The sequence below is a fragment of the Microchirus variegatus genome, assembly GCF_963457635.1.
Source record: "Microchirus variegatus genome assembly, chromosome: 3".
NCBI classification, from domain to species: domain Eukaryota; kingdom Metazoa; phylum Chordata; class Actinopteri; order Pleuronectiformes; family Soleidae; genus Microchirus; species Microchirus variegatus.
The window spans coordinates 16,133,615-16,146,210 of record NC_139804.1 but is presented as its reverse complement, the minus strand read 5'-3'; the positions used below and the strand labels follow the sequence as shown (position 1 = coordinate 16,146,210).

General features: G+C 40.0%; 2 protein-coding genes across 3 annotated transcripts in view; both read right to left on the bottom strand.

Annotated features, from left to right (window-relative positions):
• Positions 1 to 1,618, bottom strand: part of eif4g1b (eukaryotic translation initiation factor 4 gamma, 1b) — a 70,406-nt gene extending 68,788 nt beyond the window's left edge. For both annotated transcript variants that reach the window (XM_083886238.1, XM_083886239.1), the window contains exon 1: positions 1,592 to 1,618. The gene's annotated coding sequence lies outside the window, so the exon portion shown is untranslated. The remainder of the gene's footprint in view (positions 1 to 1,591) is intronic.
• A 1,820-nt stretch (positions 1,619 to 3,438) lies between these two features.
• psmd2 (proteasome 26S subunit ubiquitin receptor, non-ATPase 2) overlaps positions 3,439 to 12,596 on the bottom strand; it is an 18,331-nt gene continuing 9,173 nt past the window's right edge. The window contains exons 15-21 of the mRNA XM_083886095.1: positions 12,557 to 12,596; positions 12,366 to 12,449; positions 7,522 to 7,690; positions 5,268 to 5,362; positions 5,058 to 5,184; positions 4,807 to 4,925; positions 3,439 to 4,082 (exon numbers count right to left, since the gene is read on the bottom strand). The exon at positions 12,557 to 12,596 is cut by the window's right edge and continues 112 nt beyond it. Coding sequence (XP_083742221.1) covers positions 3,888 to 4,082; positions 4,807 to 4,925; positions 5,058 to 5,184; positions 5,268 to 5,362; positions 7,522 to 7,690; positions 12,366 to 12,449; positions 12,557 to 12,596 — 829 coding nt within the window. The 3' untranslated portion in view covers positions 3,439 to 3,887. The remainder of the gene's footprint in view (positions 4,083 to 4,806; positions 4,926 to 5,057; positions 5,185 to 5,267; positions 5,363 to 7,521; positions 7,691 to 12,365; positions 12,450 to 12,556) is intronic.

The following is a 12,596-nucleotide window of genomic DNA, read 5'->3' as shown; positions in this document are numbered from 1 at the left end:
GTCTACTCACGCGCTCAGCGTACAACTGAGACAGCAATGTTCACGGGATTGTGCAGAACACGTACCTCCTGCCATAAGAATCATCGCAAATGAGGGTGTGGATAGACGTGCTGCACTGTGATGCGATGTGCTGTTAGCCGTGATGCTAACGTGTATAGGCCCAACCTGGATTGACCACGTGGTTTCTCCGACTGTTGGCGCGATGCACATCACGGCAGCCGGCTTCATGCCAGCTACACCAATATCAGCCATGACAACAACTCATACAGCATAAAACATAACTACACCGACGACGTTCAGTGAAACACTGACGATGAGTCGGAAAAACGTGATGTGTCAATGAATGGGAAAATAAACACAGATAACTGTCAAGCTAACATATCGTTAGCGCTTGCGTTCGTCTCAACGTGCAACTCAACCCTATCGAGTTAAGCTAGTTATATGTAAGCACAGTAGCATAAGTGTCTGCGGTGTCGTGACAACAATGATTTAAAGACTCGGCATACTGAGTCAGCCACAACAGCTCAACAACCCATTCAACAGTAACAGCGCAACACCACTGCGACAGCCTACGTTTACACGATGCATTTACAAGTGATGCTAATGGCAAAACACGTTTCTTTCACTAAGAGGCATGACATCCTATTCCAACTCACCTGAAGGCAGGACGACCTGTCACCCCACACAAAACACACAAGAACACTTCAAGGTTAAAAACAACTGTCCTGTCAAATCAGTTTGCTGTCATCCAGTTTATCCTCCACCACCAGTGTTTTATAATCCCACTGTGTCTGATATAGCTGCTGATAGATACATGCTTAACAGCTTACATACCGTATTGCCACTTATATTCTTGATGCGTCTGCTTAATTAGCATCTTTGAAACATCTTTCCATATTCTAGAGATGCAGAGTTGCTGGTACCAAATCTATCTGTATCATGTTACCTTCAAGTATCACGCTGTTATATGTATATTATTAACAATTGTCTCTGACATATTAGCTGGTTAATACGAGTAAAAAAAGGCTCCTGCACGTACAACTGAGTAACTGACATGAGTTTAAAACAAAGCTCCGACAAACAACCAGGGTTATTTCACCTGCTACCACCTACTGTACACAGCCCACTGTGACACTGGCTAGCAAGTAGCAGTAGTAGCTTGTAGCATAAATTACGCTAACCGGCGAAAACAACAACATACTAACACGACAGTCCATTTATCACGTGTCATATATGACATTCACGCGTAGTATGTATATATAACGTGTTTATAAACGTTGGTGTAATAGTTTGAATAGGCGGTCCGTGGCAGTGTTAATGGGGTCTAATTTATACGAGCTAAAGTGGATAAAGAAGAACACCCACGTCGCTTTAGCACGGACTACTAGCCGCGAGCTAGCTAGCTAATCCCTGAGAAGACACAGCAGGAACAGCAGTGAAGAAAGTCACCACAGACAGCGATGTCTCTGGATTTAAAAGCTAAAAACACACATACACATGCCATCAGAGTCTACGTGTGACAGCAACATGACGGTTCCACGATAAACATTAGCATTTTAAAAAGAAATGGAGCTCAGTATCGTGGCGTTACCTTTCTCTCCTTGAGTCCGCAGAGCCGGACGGACGGAAAATCATCCCGGAAGCCGGTAGCAAGGTAATTCCGGTAAAATCCCATCACGTGAAACTGTTACAGTAATCTTGTTCAATCTTAACTGGACCATCTGAACCGTATATTAACAAAGTTTTACGATTTATTTTATATATATACTATATTAAGATACACATACACATACACACACACATACATATATATATACATATATATATGTATATATATACGTATATATATATGTACATACATAAATATATATTCACCATAGCTTCCAAAGAAGTTAGTGTTGGGTACTGATGGATGTATACTGTGAAGCTCTGTGGCTCAAAATATGTATTATTTATTACTTTGAGATTAATACCTGTAATTTGCATTACAATACTTCAACACTTTTATTTTATGTTCTATTTGAATATACTGTAGTTTAATAACATAACGACATGACAAATATTTTATTTAGAGACACAGTATGTGGGATTTAGCAACCTTTATTGGTTACACATTGCACCTGCATATCTCTCACCCCTACCTTCCAACTATGGAAGATAACCTACAGCAGCCTACAGTTGGAACTGAATCTCAAAAGATGTTTAGTTTGTCCATTAAAAACGAGTTGGGGCAACTCAGTAAAAAGGATCTGCTCCTTATGTAAATATAAAAGGCTCCTGGGGAAAACTATGCATACATTCTAGTGATTGTATCCTCAAAAAGAAACAAAAATCAGTGGTATTATTTTATACTCCATTTCTGCCAAATGGAAATAATTCCACCAAATCTTGCACACTGAACCGCCTCCAAGTAGAGAAATAAGAAATTATCTCATTCCAAGATACACACTTAGGATTGGAGATTTTCTACTGGACACACAATAAAATTGACTCGATCAAGCCTGTAAATTACAAAACCAAATCAAAATCAATGGACTGATGAGGTGAATCAATTGTCTTTTAAATATAGTTGTGTCTGAGGAATTGTAAGTTTAAACCTGGTTCATGTTTGAAAAAAAATATGACAACTTGAACTGAGCTGAACATTTATGCCTGCCAGCCACATGTATAATATAGTTCATTAATACCAATGAAAGTTTGATGATAGTGTATATTATTTAATTTTACCTTGAAAAATACTAATATATATTGTTTATGATATATATCTGACATCAATGTTTCACATTAATGGAATGATTATTACTAATATATTGTAAGGTCAAAGACAATATATGTAATTAAAAATTAGCCTAACATCGTCATTCATTACTGATACAAATATACAATGTACTTTTTGTGCAGATACAGTTCAAGTGTTTTTCCATTTGAAAACAATGTCTTCCTACCAAGTGGCCCCTCCGTGTGGAGAACCTGCAGCCAGCATCATTTAAAAAGTAATCTGACAGGAACAACACATTTGCACCTCCACTGCTCTCTATTTACATGCTACTAAATATGTAGCATTGCAGGAGGATTCGGCCAATCTGGTCACAGAGAAAGGAGCGGGCTGTTCCACTGCACCTACACTGCATTCTTTTGGAACAATTTCTACTCCAGCAGCACCAGCAACAAGTCCTAGTGATGGGCAGAATGCCTTGGTTCATCTATCACATATGAAATTAGTTTCCGTCTGTGCTCATCTTAAAACTAAATTGTTTATCTGCCTACCGCAGCTTTAAATTACAATTATAGTCACATTACATGATATTGTTGCTTGTCAATCAGTGATCACACAGTTATCACATTTCTACAATATGGTTCATTTTTTTATTTATTGATTCAACCTTGTACAGTACTGTAACAAACAACCTCCCCCCACCCCCCAAAAAAAGAGGAATCCAAACATTTAGGTGTTCTAATTACAAAAAAATGACTGAAGTAAAAAATAAAACAAAATGAGTGTGAAGTACTAATGGTCCAGGCAGTTGTTCATTTACTGATGACTGAAACAAAGAGGAGGGTGATAAACAGTTTCCTCCTGACAGTACAACAGCAGATTTGGAACATGTGTGATAGTTGGATTAAATTTAGAGCAGTGTGAAGAACCATACATTTAGCATGGATGGTCCCAGTCCCAGGTCCCAGTTTAACCCTCTTTGTGACCCAAGTCCAATAAACCAGACCCCAAGCCAATCCATTTTTAATGACTGCTGGAACTGGGCCACAGAGGACAGTGAGAGGACAAAGCACTCTTTTCAGCCAATCGGTAAAGAACTAAATATAACAACTTCCAAGAGCCATGGAGGGGCTACTCTTAAACACAGAGGGAGAGGGTGAAGGGGAATGGGCTATGGTGCAGTCTGGGGTCTGAAGTTGGGGTTCTTCTGGAGGATGACGAAGCCCTCTAGGATGGGGGTGACGGGGAGGTACTCCTCTGTGGCCAGCTCTGCTCTCTCTCCGTGAGCCAGCAACACTGGTGTGGTGTGAGTCTGGAAACCTGTGATGGCCTTTGGCTTGCCGGCCTGACCCACCACATCCACAGCCTGCACACAGATCATATGCATTCATTATACAACAAACTACATTTCCATAATTTATTTATTTCCTGTGAAGTAAATTTAGACACATTTTCATTTTCACATTCATGGTTTTTCAGGTGGGCAGTCCTGTTTTTCTTTCTGTTCTTATCTACTTAATACCCTCATCTTTAAAAATGTAAATAAAGTGGCAGAGCTTTTCTGTGTCTTTTTGCATTTAGGTAAGACACATTTTCAAGACAAATCTCAGCTAGCTGGTAAACCAAAACTGCTCAAAGCAGCGTCACAGAGTCATATTTTAGACACACCCAATGCAAGTAATTTTTTTTTTTTACATGTTCTCAGCCACTAATTTCCAACACATGGCAAGGAAAATTCAGAAATCTTAATATTTAACAGAGGAGTCCGGTGTATTTAGTGACAGCACTGCCGAAAGCCAGTGATTGGGAGCCACATCACAAGCCCTTCTGTGACTGTCAGACCGAGTCTGTGCTCCGGTCATGCAGGAAGTATTAAAAAATTCTGTAAACAAATCGTTTTAATTAACCGATTCTAATGACTCACAGCGATTATTATAACCATTCAAGTTTGGCAAAATACAATAACACATTTGTATGTGGTGAGATAGACTGAGTAAGTTTAGTTTAGTTTCTTTCATAAAATCCTTTTTTGAGTCGAGAGGAAATGATATTACAAATAATGGCTTCATTTCAGTTCTTTAATGCTTTACCTGTCCAACTCTGACAGACACAGGCAGTGGCCGGAGCTCGTGATCGAATGTGACCAGCATACGTGGTTGCATGGCTGCGACCAGGCCATACAGAATGTAGTGGGATTTCCCCAGGATTACTGAAATGCACACAAGAAAAACAGGAAGGGTATATGAGCACAGGGAGATCAATGATATTCAAAGTTGCATAACCATAATGGACAGTGTTAAGTGTGTGGAAGTGGGGAGGATCGGAAGGAAAATAAACTGACTGTTCTTGACATCAAGGAAGGAAACAAGCACAGTGAGTAATCCAGCAACAGCAACCTGGCTCATCAGCTGCCGGTCGCTATGGTAAGGACAGAGTGTCAGTGTGCCTTTGCCCAAGTGAGTCAGACCCTGTGGAGGCACAAGCAGCACAGAGTCAATAGTCGCTCAAAATGTACTGTCTGGTACAGAGTGCCTTTTGTGTTGCCACCCACCTGGGCCAGTCGGACCATGAAAAGATTGTTGGGGTCTTTGGCGTGATACTGTGCCAGCTGCCGCAGCATGGCAGCCAGACGGGCGTTATTTGTGCCTGGGGAAATGGAAAAAATTGCCATGGCTTAACAAAGTTGACACTCAAGGCTCTTTTACAGAGGATGGAATCGAGTACCTGGTTAACATGTAAAACACACTTTCTAGTCTTCAACCACCAAAAAGTAAAGTGGCAACACCATTCAATAAATAAAGATAGACAGTTTTTAAGGAAAAATGCATTTTCAAGTAGTTGTTTCACAATGTCAGCACTATGCCTAATAAGAAAAAAAATATGTTGAAACTGAAACACACCAAGTAGAGAATATACTGTATGGTTAGGCCTGTCGCAATATTCAATAAATCAATTAATCACACGATAATTAAAATTACCGCGATAATTTTAATTATTTAATTTGCATGCTTTTTTGTTTTACCCGTCTCTCTCTCTTTCCCTCTCGGGTCCTAAAGTGTGTGAAATTTGATATAGTATGCATGCCAGGTGGCTAGGTGGCGCTGTGAAGCACTGCCATACAACAACACCAGGAGCGCGAGCATGCGCTGAAACTTCCTTCTACTTCTCTCTAGTAGCGCTGAGTCGCCCACAGTCGAAAACCAAAACATTGACTTGGCGTAATTGCTGAAATGACTCCTGGATAGGTATCAGAGCAGCTAAGGCGACTTAAATGTGCGACTGATGAATTCTAATCCACGTTTGTTGTTGTTTGTCTGTACTGCACATGGATCTGACATCAGCGTACAGGAGGATAGCCAGCGTGACGACGCTGAAGTTGGCACCACATTCGTCCCCAGTTCTCTTTAGAGAACCTGAGGCAATTGTGTTGCCAACTTCAGTGTCGAATGTGGTGCCAACTTCAGCTTCGTGCCAGCGTTAGCAGCTCAGAAAACACTTTTGCGTTTTCAACCCTTTAGACGGGAACGCGACAGTGGAGCGTTTTTAAGATTTACACTCTGGAAGGTGGGTTTTTTTGCGTTTTTAAGCCCCAAAAACGCAGTCGCCGTCTAAACGAAAGGCACATCTGATAAAATGTTTTGTCGGTTTTCACCCGGGAGCGTTGATGTGTAAAGCCAGAGTAACGATGAGTGAACCCTCATGTCAGTCACTTGTCAGTCGCATGATGTGTGGGGAGGCGGGACTCCTGGCGTAGCCTACCACAGCAGAGTGTAGCTAACCCATTTTATTTATTGCTTTTGCTTGTTTGTTAATTTATTGTGTTCTAGTGTTAAATATTCTTTAAAAATAAAAGTGTATTTCTCTTTGAAAAGGTGTACCTGCATTATTATACCATTATCATTGTATTAGATGAAAATGATCTCAGAACAACAATATTATCGATTATCGCAATAATTTCTGAGACAATTTATCGTCCAGCAAAATTTGTTATCGTAACAGGCCTATGTATGGTATCAGTTAATATAGTGCCAGCACGATGATGGTGCCTTGCTTGTGTGTCGTCAAAATACTAGGGGTGTCGAGATCCACCAAGTCCTTGATTCCTGCAGTTTTAAGGTAATTCGATTCTGTCTTTTTTTCCTGCCATTTTTAGACTTGTCTAGTTTAATCTACGATCATTGGATTTATGTCATGATAAATTCCATTTTCAATTGTCTGCACGTGGTCATGAGTAATATAATGTCCATAATTTGATTTCAATGTACGACACTAAGGCCTTATTGTCAAATTTAAATAATTATATAAACAACATGAATGTAACAATTACCAGTCAATTGTACATTAAGTGTAAAAAGAAGAGAAGTCATTGAGAGTCATGTAGCTCTGTGTTGCTCTGAAGGTCTAGCAATCTGTTAAGGACACAAAATCTGCACTGACCTCCAATAACATCATACATGGTAGGAAATACCTTTGTAGTTAGATGTGCCCTGCTTGGCATTTTGTAGCATGGTTCCAGTATGTTAATTAAATTATTAAATCCCAAAAAAATAAATTTCCAGCACTGAATAAGATCACGTCTGATGTTAAAAACAAGCCCATAGGTTTTCTTGTCAAGTGGCTAGGATTTGTTTGTCCTTGTTCCCACAAGCAGGCATGTTTTCAGTGAGAGCAAGCATTCCTGTCTTGTGTTGGTTGTCGGCACATTTTCAATCAGTTTATATTTTACAGCTAAACAGGGCTTCCCATTCCCATTATTTTATGTAATGTAACAAACACTTGACATTTAACATTAGATTCGTACTTACCGCTGCCCACCATGCCCATTGCAAAGATGGAATTGTGGGAGACTTCGGGGTCAGCATCATGGGAAAACTTGCTGAGGGTGTCCAAGATGTTGAGACGAGGGTTGGACACGGATATGAGAGCCAGGGCAAGGGGTACAGCTCGCCTCAGGGTGGGCTCACCATAACGTAACTAAGAAATACATAGAGAGCAAATAAAGTTCATTATTAAAACAGTACAGACCAATCAAACACACTAGGGCAGCTCTTGGTCAAGTGGAAGGAATTGGCCTTGTAATTGGAGGATTGCCAGACAGAATCCCGGACAGGGCAAGGGCTGAGGTGCCCCTGACCAAGATATCCAACGCCCACTGCTCCTGAACCTTGTCTGTGTTTTCACGACTGATGTGTAGTAACAGGGGTGTGATTGGCAAAGGACAAAAAAAAAGGAAAATATACAGGGCACCTACCATCACGCGGTGGTGCACCTACTATGACGCGACGGCATTGTATTGTTTCAAAAATTAAAATAAAGTGCAGTAGCCTACATGGAAAAGTGTTAAACCATGTTAAAAAAAATGTAAATGCTCTTTCACTACTCACAGAGACTTTCATCTAGGGAGAGATGGATTCTGTGCCACAATTTCCATCTTGAAGTGAAAGTGGTTGTCAAAAGAAACACTGCTAGAGATGTCTTTTCAGTGTTTAATGAAATATACTGTTTAGTTTTAGAATCAATCTGTCAATTATTTTCTCAATTAATCTAATATTTTTTTGTCCATAAAATATAGTTTAAATGTTGATCAGTGTTTATCAGACCTGGAACCTAGTTTTAATGATTTTTTTTTTGTCAAATAGAGCAAAGAAACCAGACAATATTCAAATTTAAGAAGCTAAGAAATCACAAAGCTTGTGACGTCATGTTTACGTAATTCCCGATTGTTAAAATTAGCAACGCTAAACTCTACACAGAGGCACACATACGCAGTACACAGGTACGCTGTTTTTTTGTAGCGCTGTTCTTTTCCTTTAATAAACAGACAGCACCAGTTTGACTGTAGGCACGCTAAACGACATTCAAGGAGCTAATGGAGCTAACTGGTAGACGGTGCCTGGAATCCGGTGAAAAAATCATTTTAACAAATCGGGAGGCACGTAAACATGACGTTATGCGCGTCTTGTCCACAATGTGGACATTAGCTGTGCAAAGTCTGATGCTGCTGAAGTGAAGTAGAGTAAAATTGCAGAGGTTTTAGTAAAGAGGCATTCTCTTGTTTGGCACAGTTTGGCACCATCTGTGCCATTTGAGATTTCTTAGTTACCAAATTATTAAAACTCATTAAATTTTTTTTACATGTCACTATTGATCTAAAAAGTCACCATTGGTCTCAAAACTCGCTGTAAATCGATGCTCCCTGTGCGGCGCACAATAACAACTCCGTGACTCTGCAGCATGGTCAGTTATGCAGCGCCATAGCTCTGGCTTACCTTGGTCAATGTGGGTGATTAACAGCTCGTGAATAACTTCATTAACAAGTCAAAAGGACATAAATGTGTATGACGCATGTGTCGCCCTTCTCCATTCAGAACGATCTAGCCTTGGAATCTGTGGATTCTCTGCTGTCTAGGGCTGCAACGATTAGTCGTTGTAATCGATTACGTATGGCGGAAACTGACAAAGAGGCTTGAAAACTCCGGGACAAATTATCCAAAGTTTGGGAACATTTCACTGAAAATAAACCAGCGAAACAAATTAAATGCAATCTCTGTGAAGCGGAACTCTCATTCCATGGTAGCACTATGGCGATTCATGAACACCTTAAACTCCGACACCCCGGAGCCTCTGTACCATCACGTACCGCAGAGAAGTGAGTTCACAAATAACGTTGATACCTCATAGATATTTTTTAAATCACATGCTCATTTATTAATTAACCATCAGACTATGATGCAAGTACATAATGCGTTTGCGTCGTACGTCTATCAGTCAGAAAATCATGGAAGAAGCTTGCTTAGCAAACGCTAGTTCACGTACATTAAATTGAATTGAGTTGAATTACAGTCAAAGCTGCTTTGACATTTAATTTCAGTTCCTGTCGATACTAGCGTTATAATGAATTGTAAACCTCTTTCACTTGTCAACTGTTTGATTTGGAGCATATTAATTCAATTCTTCAGCTGTAAGAAATATGTGACAATTCACTTCAGGTATTTAACTGTGATAAATGTTGTGTTATTGAAGCACTGATACCGTTAGTTGCAGCCCTACCGCTGTCCAGCCATGTTTTTTTGTTTAAATAATCATGCCGATGCGCCAGTGCCACTTTTCAATGTGAGTACCAGGGATTAAAACTAACTTTTTTCACCACCGTCCCGGAAACGTCCCGAAAAACATTTTGAACCGTCCCGAATCGTCCTGAAAATCTTTTTTTACATTTTGAGTTGTTACTTACTGAAAATATAATAGAAAACACAATACATTATGTTGATAATAATAATATATTTATTTCTAGACTAGATTTGTTGTGTTGTAGATGACAACCAACACACTCAGTCACAGAACTGTGGTCTACCGGACCTTCTGCCACTACTCCACCATTTAGTGACTGCATTAAGTGGGTTGTAGTCGTCATGAGAAGGGCCATGCATTGAGATTTGCATGAGGCTGTTTAGGCCTGTCAAAATCAAACGTCATCAAAAATGACGTTTGAAAAAACACAAATATTCTAATATCTGTATTTGCGCAGGATATCAATGACTCGCGCATCTGGGGTGCGCTGCATCCGCTGCATCTGGGGGCTTTAAATCAGCCAGACTGTCAGGTGATGACAGCATGACGTCAATAACAGGACGAACTAATACAACCAGACATAACTACTTGTAGATGTAGTTTATTTAAGTTTAAACATATTTCACAACATATTACCTACACAAAAATAAGTAAATGAACTAATGACCAAGAGCGCAGATCTCTCTCTCTCTCTCTCTCTCTCTTTCTGCGCATACTGGTTTAGAGACTTTCCAGCGTTTAACAGGTGTTGTTCCACAGTGTACTGGCTCTGTTTCGACCGCCGAATTATCGGTGCATCCCTAAATATAACATCTTTATTGACAAGAACAATGTAACCGTAATAATGACGCACTTTATAGTGTGACTTGGGTTTCAATCGGCACCTGGACAAGCGTGCGCTGCGCTGATTACATGGGGGCGCATGCGCTCTTGTTCCCCGGTATAGAAAAAGCTGTGGTGTATAAAAAAAAATCTATTTTAAATAAATAAACAAGCAACACTAAGCCTGGCGGGGCTTCATTCAGTGATTGAAACAAACATGTCAACATAAATGAAATGTTGACATGCTTCATTCAGTGATTGAAACAAACATGTCAACATAAAGGAAATGTTGACATGCAGTGCGGGCGCGCAAAGCAGACAGCCGTGCTGCGGCGCAGAGCAGCAGTCTCTGCGTCTCACTGAACACAAACATGAGCGCGCAGACATTTACCTTTTCACATAAGTATTTCCCACCGACCGTGAACCCGTTCTGGTTCACAGAAAGTGTTGAAAACTTAAACAAAAAAATTTAGTCAGTCAAAATTCTCTATCGTCCCGTGGTCGTCCCGAGAGAGAATATTGATCGTCCCGATGACAATTAATGACGTCGCCGGGACGACGGGACGGTGTTAATTTTAATCCCTGGCGAGTACAGAAACAGTGTTTTCTGCCCCTGCTGCTTTGATCCATCGGTGTTTTAACTGCATTTCGTGAACATAAAAATGGTTTTCATGAGCTTTTAGCCAAGTTTCTGACCTTTCTGTAGGTATGCAGCATGTCTGTTTATTGAAGTTAGACATGGTTTAATAAAAAAAAACATGTTAATTGTTTAATTGCCCATTTAAAATGTGTTGGCAAAGCAAACGAAATAATTAAACATTTTTTACATTTTAAAAAAAGAAATTAACACTAGGTTGTACATCTTCATTTTCAGAATCAGTTCCTCAGTCCTAACATATGCCTTACTTTAGAACATTTGAGTAAAGTCACAAGATTAAACAGAAAACCAAAACTAATAAACAAACAGCAGTTGTCCGTGTTTATCTTCACTCAAACTGTTGATGGTTATAGATTTTTCTTTCGATGCTTCCCCATGGTTTTAAATTATCTTTGGAACAGATGTAAATATTTTGTTGTTGTAGCTGCTGTGTCTAGACATGCCTACTACTAGGAGATTGCAGTCTGTAAAATTTGTGTAACACTAAGGTGCTTGTGAGTGTGTGTACGAGTTAGTTTATATGCGGTTAAAATGAAAGAAAAGCATCCTCAGAAGCTAGTTAGCTGCTGCTTTCAGATTGCCTCCTCTTCCCCTCATCACTGTTTGTTTTCTCCCGCTCCATTTTTGCAATAGGCGCTGCCTTCTCTCCGTTGTTTCTACGTTAGCTCGTTCTGTATTTCCTCTTCTTCTTCCATGTGTGGTGCGGTTCTCATTTAACATGCTGCAACATTACTGCCCTCGTCCTCCGCATCAAAACATAGTGCTGTGTTGAAACGGTACCGGTCACAGTCCAACACAAAGCATTTTTGCCCCAGGCCTAGTTCATATTAAAAGAACTGACAAATTTAGTCACACAAGCAGGAGTAGATTTACGTCGCAGTCTGGAGCCCTGGGTTAAATACAAAATTAACTTAATTATCACTGATTGGTGCATGTGCTTTTGATTTAGTTATTGTTCTTTCAGAATCTCATATTGACCCATGCATCTGCTCCCTCTTAAGAAGAATAAAGTAATCGGGAATATATGGTTTAGAGATGTGGAACAGTAGACGTAAACAAAACAATAACAGATGACAGACAGTGAGTAGTGCTACTAACCAGATGTCCAAATGTTCGCAGTGCCATTTCAGAGCCGATCTCCTCCCCCATGGCAATAAGGGCAATACCAAGAACAGCTGCACCCTTAACAGGAAGACATTAAAAAAATTATTCTTCCACACTCATCTATTAACACAGCTGATAAAGACAGAACAATAGATTAATGAGGATAATCACAAGTTAGTATTTACCTGATGGGAGCCCATGTCAGCAGCAGAGTCCTTCTTGTCT